The sequence below is a fragment of the Spermophilus citellus genome (genome assembly GCF_964194105.1).
Source record: "Spermophilus citellus genome assembly, chromosome: 7".
Lineage (NCBI taxonomy): Eukaryota > Metazoa > Chordata > Mammalia > Rodentia > Sciuridae > Spermophilus > Spermophilus citellus.
This window is the reverse complement of record NC_138188.1, coordinates 165,975,773-165,993,541: the sequence shown is the minus strand read 5'-3', so window position 1 is coordinate 165,993,541 and position 17,769 is coordinate 165,975,773. Positions and strand designations below refer to the sequence as shown.

Sequence of the window (17,769 nt, the reverse complement as noted above, 5' to 3'; positions counted from 1 at the left end):
GGCTCCCACCTACAGACAGAGGCCCAGAGAGCCCAACAAGGTCGCCCACCCACCCAGGTCCTGCACCCAGGCTCCCACCTACAGACAGAGGCCCAGAGAGCCCAACAAGGTCGCCCACCCACCCAGGTCCTGCACCCAGGCTCCCACCTAGAGACAGAGGCCCAGAGAGCCCAACAAGGTCGCCCACCCACCCAGGTCCTGCACCCAGGCTCCCACCTACAGACAGAGGCCCAGAGAGCCCAACAAGGTCGCCCACCCACCCAGGTCCTGCACCCAGGCTCCCACCCACAGACAGAGGCCCAGAGAGCCCAACAAGGTCGCCCACCCACCCAGGTCCTGCACCCAGGCTCCCACCTACAGACAGAGGCCCAGAGAGCCCAACAAGGTCGCCCACCCACCCAGGTCCTGCACCCAGGCTCCCACCTACAGACAGAGGCCCAGAGAGTCCAACAAGGTCGCCCACCCACCCAGGTCCTGCACCCAGACTCCCACCTACAGACAGAGGCCCAGAGAGCCCAACAAGGTCGCCCACCCACCCAGGTCCTGCACCCAGGCTCCCACCTACAGACAGAGGCCCAGAGAGCCCAACAAGGTCGCCCACCCACCCAGGTCCTGCACCCAGGCTCCCACCTACAGACAGAGGCCCAGAGAGCCCAACAAGGTCGCCCACCCACCCAGGTCCTGCACCCAGGCTCCCACCTAGAGACAGAGGCCCAGAGAGCCCAACAAGGTCGCCCACCCACCCAGGTCCTGCACCCAGGCTCCCACCCACAGACAGAGGCCCAGAGAGCCCAACAAGGTCGCCCACCCACCCAGGTCCTGCACCCAGGCTCCCACCTACAGACAGAGGCCCAGAGAGCCCTACAAGGTTGCCCACCCACCCAGGTCCTGCACCCAGACTCCCACCCACAGACAGAGGCCCAGAGAGCCCAACAAGGTCGCCCACCCACCCAGGTCCTGCACCCAGACTCCCACCTACAGACAGAGGCCCAGAGAGCCCAACAAGGTCGCCCACCCACCCAGGTCCTGCACCCAGGCTCCCACCTACAGACAGAGGCCCAGAGAGCCCAACAAGGTCGCCCACCCACTCAGGTCCTGCACCCAGGCTCCCACCTACAGACAGAGGCCCAGAGAGCCCAACAAGGTCGCCCACCCACCCAGGTCCTGCACCCAGACTCCCACCTACAGACAGAGGCCCAGAGAGCCCAACAAGGTCGCCCACCCACCCAGGTCCTGCACCCAGGCTCCCACCTACAGACAGAGGCCCAGAGAGCCCAACAAGGTCGCCCACCCACCCAGGTCCTGCACCCAGACTCCCACCTACAGACAGAGGCCCAGAGAGCCCAACAAGGTCGCCCACCCACCCAGGTCCTGCACCCAGGCTCCCACCTACAGACAGAGGCCCAGAGAGCCCAACAAGGTCGCCCACCCACTCAGGTCCTGCACCCAGGCTCCCACCTACAGACAGAGGCCCAGAGAGTCCAACAAGGTCGCCCACCCACTCAGGTCCTGCACCCAGACTCCCACCTACAGACAGAGGCCCAGAGAGTCCAACAAGGTCGCCCACCCACTCAGGTCCTGCACCCAGACTCCCACCTACAGACAGAGGCCCAGAGAGCCCAACAAGGTCGCCCACCCACCCAGGTCCTGCACCCAGGCTCCCACCTACAGACAGAGGCCCAGAGAGCCCAACAAGGTCGCCCACCCACCCAGGTCCTGCACCCAGGCTCCCACCTACAGACAGAGGCCCAGAGAGCCCAACAAGGTCGCCCACCCACCCAGGTCCTGCACCCAGGCTCCCACCTACAGACAGAGGCCCAGAGAGCCCAACAAGGTCGCCCACCCACCCAGGTCCTGCACCCAGGCTCCCACCTACAGACAGAGGCCCAGAGAGCCCAACAAGGTCGCCCACCCACCCAGGTCCTGCACCCAGGCTCCCACCTACAGACAGAGGCCCAGAGAGTCCAACAAGGTCGCCCACCCACTCAGGTCCTGCACCCAGACTCCCACCTACAGACAGAGGCCCAGAGAGCCCAACAAGGTCGCCCACCCACCCAGGTCCTGCACCCAGACTCCCACCTACAGACAGAGGCCCAGAGAGCCTGAAGCAGGGTCTGGGTGAACACTGTCCATGGAGCTCTCCTGGCAGCAGGAACACGCGTCAGGAACAGAGTCTCACTGTGGACACCAGCACAATGGTGCTGAGCCTGGAGGGCAGAGGTCCAGGATGTGCCACAACACAGATGGGCCTCAGGACACCAGTCTATGAAGTTAGCCCCCTGCAAAAAGACCAGTGTGGTGCAAGTCCACCTAGCGAGCAGATAGAAAGGAGAACGCTGGCCGCCAGGGCTGGGGAGGGGGAGTCAGTGCTCCACAGAGCTTCCGTCTTTCCAGACCAAGAGCTGTGGAGACGACGGTGCTGCTCAACACCACTGTGTGGACTCCACAGCTGGTTCTCAGAGTGGTTTGGACAGACACGGGGGTGGCTCCGTGCAGGTCACCTGCCCCCATGTGTGAGGCCCTGGTCTCCTCGCCCAGCACCACCAAAAAACAGAAGTTAAGGCGGCCAGGTACAGCGGCCCACACTGGCTGTCCCAGTGACTCAGAAGGAAGAGATGGGAGGATGCAAGTTTGAGGCCAACCTGGGCAATGTGGAGACACTGTTTCAAGACAAAATGATTTTAAAAATTAAAAAAAAAAAAGGGCTGGGGATGCAGCTCAGAGGCAGAGCATCTCTGGGTTCAATCACCAGAAGTGAAAAAATTAAAAAGTGGTTAAGATACAAAATTTCATGTTCTATGTATTTCACTGCAAGAAAAAAACTTTTTAAAAGTAGATCCATGCAATTGTCTATATTCAAAAACCATAAAAGAAAAAACATGAGCATTTCATTAAATCAAAAAAAATGATAAAAACTTTCAGAAAATTAAAAAGGAACCTTGATCAACCTGTTGAAGGAATCTACAAAAAATCTATAATTAATATCAAAACTGAAAAATATAAAACCAAATGCTTTTCCACACTTGGCATTTCGATTAACATAGACTAGACACCTACACACCAAATTACAGCAAGAAAAACAAATAAAAGGCATGCAGTTTAGAAAGAAAATACAATAATGTCTTTATTCATAAATAATAAGATCATGCATATAGAAAATCTTAAGGATTCTACCAAAAACTGCTATTAGAACTAATCTGAGACTAATATAAGGTCAACATGAAACATCAATGGTATTTCTAGAGTCTAACAAAAAATAATTGGGAAAAATGTTAAATTTTTTACAACTGCATTAAAACGTGTTTTGAAATAACAAAATATATGTAATACTGGGCTGGGGTTGTGGCTCAGTGATAGAGTGCCTGCCTGGCATGTGTGAGGCACTGGGTTTGATCCTCAGCACCACATAAAAATAAATAAATAAAAATAAAGGTTTTATGTCCATCTACATCTAAGAAAAAAAATTTGAATATAGGCAATATCTATACACTGGACGCTACCACACAACTGAAATACTCACTGACTGGAACACATGACACTGTGAAGATGCTGACTCCCAGAGCTGGGGACATAGCTCAGTTGGTAGAGGGCTTGCTTCACATGCACAAGGCCCTGGGTTCAATCCCCAGCACCACAGGGGAAAAAAAAAAAAGATGCCAATTCCCCTTAAACTGGTGTAAGGATTTAAAGAAATATCAGCAAATAGCTCCACAGAAATTTCTGTGGAAACGATAAACTGATTTTTTTTTATATTTTAAAATACAAAAAAGCTGGAACAACTAAAACACTTCATAAATGAAAAGCACAGTTGGAGGACACAAGCTACACAACATCTTGGATTTTCATAGCACCACGATAGTGGTATGGCTTTCATAAATCTACAGGAATCACTTGGTGTCACAGGAATTGGTATGCGTTGGTGATCTTTATGATAAATGCATCAGGACAGCCAGACATCCAAAAACAAGAATGTGAACATTTTGATTCATACCTCTTACTTGTGCTAAAATTACCTCAAAATGAATGCAAAATTGAAAACTATAAAATTATAAAAGTAAATAGAGGGGAAAAGCTTTATGACCTTGCGTTAGGCAAAGACGCCTTAGATAAGGCACAAGAACACAATCTATAAAAGCAAAAATTAGTAAAAACAAACAAACAACAAAAAAAAAAAAACAAGCCACACTGGGAAAAAATATAAATGATAAACCTGAATTTTGTATACAGAATATATAAAGAACTCCCAAAATTCAATAAAAAACAAAAAACAAACTTTTTTAAGGCAAAAGTTTTAACACTTTTCCTAAAAAAATACACAGATAGAAAATAAGCATATGAAAACATTTTTAACACTATCATCAGTGGTTACGGAAATGAAAATTAGAAACGTGGTGAAATTCCCCACATGCCCGCTGCTAGAGATGCAGAAGAAGGAGAATGGGACAAGCACTTTGGAAAACAGCTTGGCAATTTTAAAATGTCACACACACCCTTGGAGGTCACTCCGCCTTCCACTCAAGAGCTGAGAACACACGTGCACACACACTCAGGCAGACGAGCACCACGGCTCCTTCACTGGAGGTAGAGACAGCTGTGGCACACTCCGGGGACACACTGCTCGGGGACTGCCAGGGTCAGCTGGCACCATCACTGACAAGCAAGAGCCAGACGGTAGAGAGTAGATATTATCGTTCAACTTACATAAAACTCCAGAAAACAAAACCAATCTATGGTGTCAGGGAGTAAATCAGAGGTTCCTGGGTGGCGGGGACACAAAGGGCAGCAGCTGGACATGAGAGTGCTGGACACACCCATAGCATTTGGACATCTTGAACTTCTAAAACTGCACACGCTGAAAGAGGGCAGTTCATTCTATGCTGATTTTTATCTCAATTAAGGTCTTAAAGGTTTTAAATGTAAAGAGTGATAAATCACATTAAAACGTGTTCAATCAAGTACCCCTCTCTGCGTTGACTCAGCCTTTTTCTTTTGCACTATGAAGAAAATGAAAACCTCAACGTAAAGTGACCTTCCGTTAGGAGCACCGAAATAGCCAGGAGTGTGTGCGATCTGAGATCCTCTGTTTTCTCTGTGATTTAAGTTGGCACTTTGGGGAAAAAAACTTGACATGACTTTTTTAAAAAAAATACTAGAAATAGCTTCAAAAAGAAATGGTCTGTGCCAGGGCCTTCTGAGAGCCGCTGGGAAACAGCACCAGGCACTGGCCTTGGGTGCTGTGGAAGGAAGCGGCACTCACAGAGGCTGCCGAGACCTGCCCAGTCAACTCACACATGCACGCCCACAGCTGCACACTACCCACTGCAGGTCTCACTCCTCGACATCCAGCCCAAGTTGTGAGGTTTCCCCTCCTACTCTCCTCCTTTCCCATCTCACCAGCTTCACACCAAGTGATGTTTCTGTGGGAACAGTCACACCCACACTCTCATGAGTGAGAGCTGACGGCTGGCTGGGCTCGCTGGGGGAGCACAGTGAAGCTGGGCTCCACACCGGAGTGATTTCCTGTGCTTCTTCTTTCAGAAGGAGAAGATGAATGTGCTCACCATCTGCTGTTTCCAGGATGCTCCCGCCGTACCCCCGAGGACCAGCTCTCACAGAAGCCACCTGGGGACGTTCACAGTGTGGACGGTCCACGAGGCCTGTGGTGACGTCAGGAGGGGCAGAGTGCAGATCTGCTTTTGAAATGAAGAGGAGGTGGCTGTTAGTTCTGAGGAGCACATACTGCTGATCAACCCACCGTCAGATGCTGCCCCCAGCCAAGCCCACATGGAGCCTGACTGATTCTGCTCCCAGCTGCCCACAGCACAAGACTCTGCGAGTGCCCAGATATCACGAGCAACAGTGGTGGAGGCTCAATTCTCAGAGGGATCCGGACCTCAAACCAAGACTACAGCACAGAGATAGGCACGCAGCCACTGGCCAGTGACCACTGCAACCTAACAGGAGTCAGAATTTTCCCTTGAGGGAGCCAGACAAACCTGAGCTCACGTGTCAAGAGAGCATTTCACAATGTCAGCCACACATCTGTAACCTATTAACCACCAAAAAGTATGCCAGAGTTACAAAGACCCCACCATCACAGGCCTCAAAGGATAAAACTAAAAAATGTCTGCGATGAGCTGGGCATGGTGGCACATGCCTGGGACCCCAACAACCTGAGAAGCCAAGGCAAGAGGACACAAAGCTCCAGCCCAGGAGGCGGGGCGAGATCCCATCTCAAAAATAAAATCACAAATGAAAAACAAGGCTGCAATACCATGTGACCCAAACAGCTGCTTAAAGTAAAAAGGGTCACTGTCACATTTAAAGACTAAGATGGGAAATACAAAATGCTTCAAGCACCCCATCCTTGCCTCTCACCCGCCCACGTGCATCCCTCATGGTGCACATGCCACCTCTGTGCAAGGAAAGGCACTGCACCGGAAGGACAACAGACACTGGCCTCCTGCAGCACCGAGCAGCAGACACTATTCCAGAGTCCAGGTCCGCTGACCAGGGCAGCAATGGCCTTGGGCTGCTCTCTGGTGAGTGGCTGTGCTGAGGGTGCTCTCCAGCATTCCAGCTCACTAGCGCTGACCTTCTGCCAGCTACCACTTCCTTATGAGGAAAGACCAGATGGGAGTTGTTCACATGACAGAAATTAGACAGCCAGACACAAACCCACTCACTCTTCCTGCCACAGAATGTGCCATGTGGGAAGACCTACAGCTCTCTTGACATCGTCTCACAGCCCTTCAAAGAGTGTGACACTGAGCAAACATTTTAGAGCATGCCAGTCAGTAGGTTCTCTGAGATCAAAAAGAAATTTCCTTGCTGTAAAATCTAGCAAAAATAAGTGATTTAAAAATACACATGAAAAGCAAGGCATATGTGGTAACTTATCCATTATAGGTAGTTTTTTAAATAGCCACATAAACTACTCAAAAAAAGTACTGCTTTTAAATATGTGTTTACATTTGTTTCAAAATATTTAACATGGGGCTGGGGTTGTGGCTCAGCGGCAGAGCGAGGCCCTGGGTTCGATCCTCAGCACCATGTAAAAATAAATAAAATAAAGGCTTAAAAATATATTTAATGTATTTGATTTCCTTAATCTGAAACTAATGAGGTGCAGTGGCACATGCCTGTAATCCCAGGGATTTGGGAGGCTAAGGCAGCAAGATCACAGTTTCAAGGCCGGCCTCAGCAATTTAGCAAGGCCTGAAGCAACTTAGTAAAAACCTGTCTCAAAAAAATTAAAATTAAATTAATAAATAAAAAGGGGCTGGGGATGTAGCTCAGCGTATGCACCCCTGGGACCAATCCCTGATACTAAGAGGAAAACAACAAACAATCATTTTTTTTAAATTACCTTTACCTAAGATGTTCTCATCAAATTTTTTTTACTGAATATATTCTTCCTCTTTCCAGATTTCTCTCCTTAGTTCAAACTAAAGAATATCTAGTGTTAAAAATAGAGAAAGGGTGCTTCCTCGACAAGAGGAGGGAAGGCCAGGTGCAGACTGAACATTAGTAGCCGAAGGCGGGGACCAGTGCCTCCTGGGAGCAGAGCTTTCCTGGATCCTGGAACTCTTGCCTACAGGACTGGTTGGACCTTCCTAACCCTGAAGTCAAAACCCAAAATGTTCCCGCGTGGCACTCAAAGTCTCAGATTTCAGAGCATTTAAGATTTCTATTTTCAGATTACAGAAACTTAACTTGTACTTAGAGATTTAGAATAAAAGTAAAAATGTTCCCAGAAAGCCACAGAGACAACGAGGGCAGGCCGCTCTTCACAGGAGCACCCGCAGCCCCTCTGTGTGTGGGAAGCATGATGTGGGGGCCAGCTGCTCTCTGACTCACATCACAGCGGCATGACCCTCTTCAGCAGGAATACACAGACCAAGAAGAAATGCAGAGCAACTCTGACCAGCCCCACAGAGGGACACTAAGAACCCCGCCCACCTCCAGTGCAGCCAACTGACCACGCTTACAGGTAAGAGCGTCTCAGCACACAGGCCCAGAACTGCCTGGACCAGACCACCTATCACGGTTGTACCACAGGTGCTCCCGTTTCGGTTTCAGCAGAAAAACAAAGAAAATGAAGAAGATCAAAACACCTGGGGCTGGAGCTGGGATTGTGGCTCAGCGGTAGAGCTGTTGCCTAGTGTGGGCGGGACCCGGGTTCGAATCTCAGCACCACATAAAAATAAAGGCATTGTGTTGTGTCCATCTACACCTAAAAAAATAATAATAATAATAATAAAAAAAAAACCCGAGGCCAGCTCTGGCTCCCACTGAGCAGCCAAGTATTGTCAAGAAGTTATAAACACCTCACTTTCTGTCTTCCTTCCTCTAGAAAATGAGGTCACCAGGAGTCTCCAGCAATACCGCCTGCCTGTCTAGGCACCAAGCAAGAGTGTTCGGGTCCACATGCCAGCTGCATGCTGCCAGCCACACCACCGTCTTTGTTTAAGCAGGATGTCACTGTTTTCCTCCCTGAGTGGGATCTGAAGTGTGTGATTGGAAGAGATGCAGGCATTTTCACGATCAGCTTTGACTGGCACCTTGATTTCAGCTGAGGGCCGCCCGGAGGAAGAAAGGCCATCATAGCCACAGCCCTGGCCCCTGCCTCAGGACCTCACCTGCTCATACAGGCCATGAGGAAAGGCAGCCAGCCCAACGGGGCTGTGACAACCACAGCAGGCAGGTGACACCGAGCAGGGGTGGGGGTGGAGGATGCCCACCTGCCACAAGGATCGGGCTGCCACCTCCCAGAGCACAGAACTACTCCAGCGACCGAGGACACCTCTCGGATGAGAGGAGGTGGGTTTCCATGAGGAAACACGGAGCAGCCAGGCCTACTGTTCAACAAGTACAGGGCTTGATCTGGAAGCCAAACTGGCCAGGAACCGTCCCCGCTCCTGTCAGGGTCATCGCTGCGAGCCCCACACCAGCTGGCGTGTCAGGCGACAGGCACCTGACCTCTGTCTGTGGAAGGAGCCACAGCCCCACTGCCCTCCACCTGCGGGCCAGGGGAGCGCCTCCATCCTGGGCGCGCCTGACCCTGCCCTGCTGCGGCCATGGCCACGGCAGCTGGTTACTGACCTATGTGGGCGTGGGCTGCAAGGTCTGAGAGCGCGGCGGCGGGTCTGCCTCCTGGGTGAGATGAGGTGGAGGATGCGGAAGATGAGGTGGAGGAGCCCTGAATGACCCGGTCGAGCCAGGGCTCTGCACCGGGGTGGCTCTGGAGCACAGTGGAGCTGAGCTGCCTGGGCCGCTGCACAGAACCCTCATCTTCTGAAGCGGACGATGTGTCTGCGGTGAAAACAACCACGACAGGCATGATGCAGGGTGGGTGAGAGGGTGGCTTCCCACGGGCCAGCCCAGAGGGTGCCGGGCACCCAGGCCGCTCCTCCTAAGGGCAGGAGGAGGCTGAGGCGAAGCGCTCCAGGAGTCCCACTCCTAGAGGCCCTGGCCACTGGCGCACACGGGGGTGAAATGGGCCTCTCCGCCTGGGCACGTCACTGCTGCCCGCCCACAGGGCAAGGCGGACCAGCCTGCAGAGCCACAGCACTGGGACGGCCTGGGGCTACACCTGTCCACAGGTGTCCTTGCAGGCAGATCACATGAAGTAGCTCTAGAAAGAGCTCAGTCAGTGAATTAACTGTGGACAGCAGTCTGTCGGGTCAGCACAACCACACTCACGGGTTCACAGTTGTCAAAAGAGTCTTTGGCAACAACACAGTGTCCACAGCTCTGCCCAGTAGAAATAATGTGACGGCAAATCCTAAGATATTTTCCGACAATAAAGGTTAAGCACAGAATCACCACTGAACCACCGAGTCGTCTCGTGATCTGAGGTGTCTGGTTTTTCCCTATGATTCCAGCTTCATCAGACCAAACAGGAGTGTCACGAGGGTAGCCACAGAAGCTCGTGAATGGGAAGCCACCAGCCCCTCAAACTTCGGTCAGGGTTAGTGGGAAGTTAGACAAACCCCATCTACAACTTTTAATTTCTCATGGAAACAGCAAGAAAACAACAAAAAAATTACTAGAACTGTCCAAATAGTCCTCAACTGTCCCACTGAAGTCCTGGTAACAACATACCAAATGACAGTGACAAGATGAGAATAATTGAGCTTTTGTAGTTTACTAAGTGCTTATTTAAGGTTCTTCTCTTCACCCCAAATATTAACAGTATCTTGAGTTTTTTAAACAAAAGAAACTAAAGTCCACACACAAAGTGCTGCAGAGAGGAAAGGCAACTTTAGATTTTCTTTTCAAGATCTATAGCTGAGAAATTTGAAAGTATTATGCTTAGTTTGAAATTATTTTTAGATCTAAAGAACTCAGCTCAAAAATAGAAATTGTCAATGTTAAACTGAATTGTTAGTAGGTATTATGTACAGAGTCTCTTATTTACCATTTCCATTCTTATGTTGGTTGTACCTGTGGATGTCACTGAGAAAGTTTAAAGATTGCACATTTGAAACAAATGCTCTTTACAAATAGTTCGATTTTTTTTAAGAGAGAGAGAAAGAGAGAGAGAGAGAGAGAGAAAGAGAGAGAGAGAGAGAATTTTTCAATATTTATTTTTTAGTTCTCGGCAGACACACATCTTTATTTTATTTTATGTGGTGCTGAGGATCGAACCCAGCGCCCCACGCATGCCAGGGGAGTGCGTTACCGCTTGAGCCACATCCCCAGCCCCACAGATAGTTAGATTTTAAAGGGAAAACGAGATCGTTGTGCTGTGATTTTATCCAGGATGTGAGAAACAAATATTACCCTTGGCCTGGGGTTGTAGCTCGGTGGTAGAGCACTTGCCTAGAACATGCAAGGCCTTGGTTTTGATCCTCAGCACCACATAAAAATAAGTAAATGAAATCAAGATACTGCATCCAGCTACAACTAAAAAATAAAATTTTGAAAAAAAAAATATTATCCTTGGAGCTTTTTTCCCTTGCTGCACAAATAACTGTGAACCGTTTTAAGTGACTTAAACTATAAACCAAACAGTACAACCGGCTAAGATGACCCTGCACTGCTGTCATGTGACTAAGATGCTGAAGCTTTAGATGAAAGCTAAAGAATTGTTGGATTCTCATTGTATGACTACAATAATTATAACCTTTCAGAAGAGATTCTTCTAACCTGAAAACATCTATGAACTGAATTTTAGAAAATAAGTGTATTAATTAGTTATTTTGAAAGATACCAAATGCAAAAGTTGCAGATCTATATAAGTTAATAAGTTCATATACTCCACATGAATGTAAGTGTGTTATATGGAGATTTGTCTTGTAAACAGTTGAATGTACCTAAGTTTTCTGTATGTGAAAATGTGGTTATTACAGGGATAAGTAAACTTTCAGTTTTTAAATGGGGAAAAAAAAACCAACAAAGTACTGCAGAGTACACGTGTCCCCATGGGAAGAACAGTGCCGTGCACATCACAGACACGCCACAGCATGCTTACTAAGTTCCCCAAATCTGTGCTCCAAACAGAGGGACATTCCAGCTCAGGGGATCAAACACCAGGCCTCAGGCCCACTCCCAAGACCACCCATCAATACCTGGGGGGGTGTAGGCGTCCATGGAGGAGTGCGCCAGGACGGAACGTCTCTTCGAGGGCATCGGCATCCTCCTCTCTTTGTACTTGGCCAGGGCTGCTTGCACGGCCTCCGTGTGGACATCTACAGAGAGAGCAATGGCAGAAAGGCTTTGACAAGACAAGACTCTACTTCTGTCCTCATGGCTCGCGAAGGGGACAAATCTCTGACTGCCTAACCATCCTACACTTTTCTAAACAGGAACCAGAATAATATATCCATAGTTATAAATTAAAACAACAACCAAAGAAAAATCCCCAAATTTGAAAATAAAGTGAAAGAGATAAGCCTGAACGAATCTTTGCCGTGAGAACCAGCAGCGAGACTCGCAGCCTGCTCCTCCAGAAGACCCGCTGCAGACACACAGAACTGCTTAGAAAACATCAAGCTCTCGCACGCTGCAGCCAGTGGTGAGAGAGCTATAACACAGGTGTCTTCTAGGTTGAGGGGCCTTGCACGTCTGCCCAGCTCCTGAGCGGGAGGCCATACAAGTGCAGACCAGAGCGCAGATCAACCTGGGACTGCTGCTTTGAAAAGCTCCACCCTGCCAGACAGGCACAAGCCATCAGCACAGTGACTCGGGAGCTGGGACAGGAGGGTCACAAGCTCGAGGCCAGCCTGGCAACTTAGCGAAACCCTGTCTCAAAATAAAAATTAAAGGGCTGGGGGTACAGCTCAGAGGTAGAGCATCCTAGGTTCTATCCCCAGCACCATGAAACAAAACAGAAGTAAGAATGTCTCACCTCTGTGCACTGAAAATGTCTAAAACAGCCACCAGCCCGACAGCCTCGGCCTCATTTTGAAACCTCCCCCTCACCACAGGGTCACTGAGAATCATCAGCTCTGGGGTAGGGGAGGAGCACCTCACCCTAACAGACTTGGGCGAGCCACGAAGACCACACAAGGCCGATCCAAGAGTCCCCAGAGGCCAGGATGGGCAGATAATATCACAGATGTGTACTCAGGAAAGGTGAAGAAAGGAGAGGAAAAGAGGAAACAGAATTCTCAGGCAGCCATGGGAGGAGGCCAGTACCCACCCACTGTTTCAAAAACTGGCAATAAATGGAGAGATTCCACATGCACCCTGACCTTCCTGTGCCAGCCAGTAACTGAGGGGAAGTTCACGGTCGGAGGCCGTCCAGGCCTCTGAGTAAGGAGCAATGGGATGCCCTTCATCATTCCACAGCCCTGAGGAATCAGAGCCAGGGACCAAGCACAGCTCTGGCTTCTGCTTCACAGTGAAGAACGAGACGGACTCCACAGAGCCACCAGACACACCGCCACACACTGCCAGGCTGCATGGGCTGCCGACTAGGGAAGACCACAAACTTGCCAACCAGCTGCCACATGCACATCTCACCTGGGTCCTGGATCCAAACAAACTTTAAAAAAGGAAATGAACACTGTCTGAATACTTGATATTAAGGAATTACTGCTGAACACTGCTGAATATTTGACATTAAGGAATAGTGACTATTCATTACTTTGTAATAATGCCATTTCTTTTAGAAATACATATAGCAGTACTCCCTACCTGTGGTTTCACTTTGAATAGTCAACTGGGGTCTAAAAATATTATGTGGAAAAATTCCAGAAATAAAACACTCAATTTTTAAATTGCATGCTCTTCTGCACAGCATGATGAAACCTCACACCACTGTGTTCCAGCTGGCCCAGGTCATGAATCACCCCTCTGTCTAGTGTGTCCATGCTGTATATGCTACCCACCATAGGTTCCATAGTGGCCGCCTCAGTTGTCACATGGACTGCTATGGTACCACAGTGCTGGAATACAAGCAACCCTTGTTTTATTTATGGCCCCAGAGTACAAGAGTAGTGATCCTGTAATTCAAATATGCTAAAGAGAAGCTGTAAAGGGTTTCCTATAAGTGAAAAGGTACAAGTTCTTAACAGGAAAAGAAAAAGAATCAGGAAAGATGGTGGAATGAGGTCAACATCATTACCCAAAGTACATGTAGGAAGACATGAATGGAGTGACTCTACTTTGTGTGGAACCAGAGACATGAAAAACTGTGCTCTATATATGTATTATGAATTGAAATGCATTCCACTGCAATGCATAACAAATTAGAATAAATAAAAGAAAAAGAATCCTACACTGAGGTTGTAAGATATATGATGAGAATCAACCTTCCAGTACCCAACCCACTATTTTGAAAACGGGAAAAAAAATTGAAAGAATCCAGAATGTACTGGAAGGAAAAGAAATTCATGACTATTTTGCCATCATATCTCAAACTTGTTTAAAAGTCATGGCCATGGTATGTGGCAATAGGGATGAAACAGGCAGGCGTCAGCTGGGTGAGGTGAGGACAGCTGTCATCCCAGGCACCAGTAGCCTGAGGCAAGATCACAAGTCCAAGGCCAGCCTCAGCAACACAGAGAGGCCCCTAGCAATTTAATGAGATCCTGTCTCAAATAAAAAGGGCTAAAACATGGCTCACTGGTAAAGCACCCTCAGATTCAATCTTCAGTACCCAAAAAAAAAAAAAAAAAAAAGGATAAAACAGATGTTAAATATGTGTAGAAAAACATGGCACAGGGCAAGGTTGTGGCTCAGCGGTGGAGCACTCACTTTTCATGTGTGAAGTACTGGATTCACTTCTCAGCACCTCATATAAATAAAAAAGGTTCAGCACGCGCCATAGATTCAGGCATCAACTGGGGGATCCCAATCAGTGCCCTGAGGATCCACAGCTAAGTGGTAAGGAGAAAAACACCTTAAAACTGACACCAATCCTCCTCAAATGATCCCATGAAATACAAAAGGAAGGAACCCTTCCAATTCATTCTTAATTCCTTTTAAGGTTCCAATGATATTCTTCATGGAAACAGAAAATCAGTTATGAAATTCATTTGGAAAAATAAGGAGAAATCCTCAGTGAGAAAAGCAAAGCAGGAGGCATCCCAATAGCACGCCCTTAAACTACACCACAGAGCCACAGAAACAGCATGGGGCCGCACCAAGACAGAACGGAGACCAGTGGAATGCAAGACACTGGACAAGGGGCCATAAGTAGTCACTGGAGAGGAGACAGCCTCTTCAACAAATGGTGCTGGGAAAACTGGAAACCCACATACAATAGAGTGAAATTAAGCCCCTCGCTCTCACCACGCGACACTCCACTCTGGAGACCCTGTGCCTACTAGAAGAAAATGTAAGCCCAACTTCCCAAAATGTCGGCTTAGGAACCGAATCTGTCAACAAGACTCCTACAGCTCAAAGAAGTAAAACCAAGAATCAATCAATGGGATAGTATCAGACTAAAAAGCTCCTTCACAGCAAAGGAGACAACCAAGACAGAGAAGAAAGAGCCCGCGGAACGGGAGACAATCTTTGCCACCTGCACCTCAGACAGAGCATTAGTCTTCAGGATATATATATATATAAAACCCTCAAAAAACTCAACTTCAAAAAAACCAAATAACCCAATCGATAAAGGGGCAAAGGCACTGAACAGACACTTCACAGAAGAAATACGGATGGTCAACAAACATGAAAAAATGTCCAACATCTCTAACTGGAGAAATGCAAATTAAAACCACACTGAGATTCCATCTCACCCCAGTCAGGATGGCAACAATCAAGAATACAAGTAACAATAAATGTGGTGAGGATGTGGGGAAAATGGTTCACTCATACATTGCTGTTGGCACTGCAAATTGGTGCAACCACTCTGGAAAGCAGTATGGAGATTCCTCAGAAAACTTGGAATGGAACCACCATTTGACCCAGTTATCCCACTCCTCGGAACATACCCAAAGGACTTAAAATCAGCACACTGCAGTGACACAACCACATCAATGTTCACAGCAGCTCAATTCACAATAGCTAAGCTACGGAACCAACCCAGGTGCCCTTCAACAGATGAATGGATAAAGAACATGTGGCACATATACACAATGGAATATTACTCAACCACAAAGAAGAATGAAATCATGGCATTTGCCAGTAAATGATGGACCTGGAGACAATCGTGCTAAGTGAAATAAGCCAGTCCTCAAAAACCAAAGGCCGGGCTGGGGATGTGGCTCAAGCGGTAGCGCGCTCGCCTGGCATGCGTGCGGCCCGGGTTCGATCCTCAGCACCACATACAAAGATGTTGTGTCCGCCAAAAACTTAAAAAAATAAATAAAATATTTAAAAAAAAAAAAAAAACCCAAAGGCCGACTGTTCTCTCTGACGCGCAGCTGCCAACACGTAATAAGGGGTGGGGCAGGGAAGAATAGAAGTTCATTGGATTAGACAAAGGGGAATGAAGGGAAGGAAGGAGGGACGGGAATAGGAAAGACAGAGGAATGAACTGGATGTAACTTTCCTACGTCACATATGGATAAATGACCAGTGTGACTCCACATCACGTTCCACCACAAGAATGGGGAGTTATGCTCTATATATGTATGATATGTGAAAATACATTCTATTATCATGTATATCTAATAAAGAACAAATTTTTTAAAATTAAATAAAAATAAAACTTCTATGAGAAAAAAATGAGAGAGACCTTGAGTCAGGCAAATATTTCTTAGGAAGAACAAAAGTACTATGCACTGGGAGAAGTGGAACCTTAGGCCTCTTCAAAACCAACAGCACTTTAAGAAAATGCAGAGTCAACTAACCGCAGCCTGGGAAAGGATCGCAAGTCCCACTGACGATAAAGGAGGAGGACAAAGCTCATGAGGGCAACGCGGAAGGCTGGGGTGAGAAAAGGGGGTGCAGGACCATGGTGCGGCTGTGTGTGGACACCTGCACCCGGCTCGTGAGCTTCAGGGTGCGGCCACCTAAGGACTCACTGCAGGGGTTCACCTTTGTCAAACTGGGAGTGTTAGATATTCCTGACAGGACCACTTCTTGCTGGCCATGGTGACACATGCCTGTTAATTCCAGCTACTCAGGCAGCTGAGGCAGGAGGATCAGAAGTTCAAACCAGCCTAGGCAACTTGGCAAGACCCTGTCTCAAAATAAATCTTGAAAAATATGTATGTGTATAAAGGACTGGTATGTAGCTCAGTAGTAGAACATCTTCTATCATCTTTTTTTTTTTTTTTAACTTCCAGTGCTGAGAATTGAACCCAGGGAACTCTACTGAGCTACATCCCAGCCCTTTATATTTTTATTTTATTTTGAGACAGGGTCTTCCTGTATTGCCCAAACTGGCCTCAGACTCAATCCAGCCTCAGCTGCCCGAGGAGCTGGAATTAGAGGTCTGCACCACTGAACCTGGCTGGAAAAGACTTACAAAAAGAGCTTCATCATTTATAAAAGAGACACAATGACAATATGAAAACATGGTTGAGCAGGTAGAGTACTCAAAAGTGATTGACATGTAATGTACAATTAAAAACATGAATGTTTCTCAGTGAATCTTCTGATAATCCAAGTAAAATACTAAAGGCAAATTTATTCATAAAAGCACTGCCAAACAGTGGCAGAAATCTAATTAAAAGAGAATCTCCAAAATTAGCAAAGGAGCGTGAGCATGTCTGCCCCTGGTGGTGCTACTCTGGAAGTGCTAGACTCTGCAGGTCCCCAGGAAAGCCAGCACAAGTTAGGAGGCCAGGCTGCTGCTACCCAAAAGCAGGACTTGGTTCCTGAGCAGTATGATGATGTAAATCGTTGCTCCACATTTTCACTGGTGCACTGTGGTGGCACATACTGGTGGGATCTGCTGCTACAGAAGCTTACATGCCCACAATGTAACAGTATAATCTGGCTGATGCCCCCCAGTATTTCCCCTCCCTCCCTCCCTCCCCCCTTTCCTCTATGATGTCCCTTCAATTTTCATGAGACCAACCTCACCCCTTTCTTTCCCTTTTTCCTCTCTAGCTTCCACCTGTGGAAGAAAACATAGGACACTTGACCATCTGAGTTTGGCTTATCTCGTTTAACATAATGTTCTCAAATTCCATAAATTTTCCCACAAATGACATCATTTCATTTTTCTCTATGACTGAATAAGACTCCATTGTGTATAAGCCACATTGTCTTTATCCGTTTATCCGTCAATGGACACCAGGCTGGTTCCGTAATCTGGCTGTTGTGAACTGTGCTGCTAGAAACGTGGGTGTGCAGTTGTCAGTGCAGCGAGAGGACTTGAATTCTTCAGGGCCAATGCGAGGAGTGGGACAGCTGGGT

At 48.0% G+C, this 17,769-nt stretch overlaps 1 protein-coding gene across 18 annotated transcripts in view; it reads right to left on the bottom strand.

The window, feature by feature from the left end:
- Positions 1-17,769, bottom strand: part of DIP2A (disco interacting protein 2 homolog A) — a gene marked incomplete at its 3' end in the record, with an annotated part of 100,163 nt that overhangs the window by 53,998 nt on the left and 28,396 nt on the right. For 11 of the 18 annotated variants that reach the window (XR_014022921.1, XM_081300978.1, XM_081300972.1 and 8 more), the window contains 3 exons: positions 11,577-11,696; positions 9,106-9,315; positions 5,562-5,693 (listed from right to left, as the gene is read on the bottom strand). Coding sequence is in view for 17 of the 18 variants with exons in the window: in XM_081300978.1 (XP_081157104.1) it covers positions 5,562-5,693; positions 9,106-9,315; positions 11,577-11,696 (462 nt within the window). The remainder of the gene's footprint in view (positions 1-5,561; positions 5,694-9,105; positions 9,316-11,576; positions 11,697-17,769) is intronic. The other 7 variants (XM_081300974.1, XM_081300976.1, XM_081300981.1 and 4 more) reach the window with 3 other exon arrangements.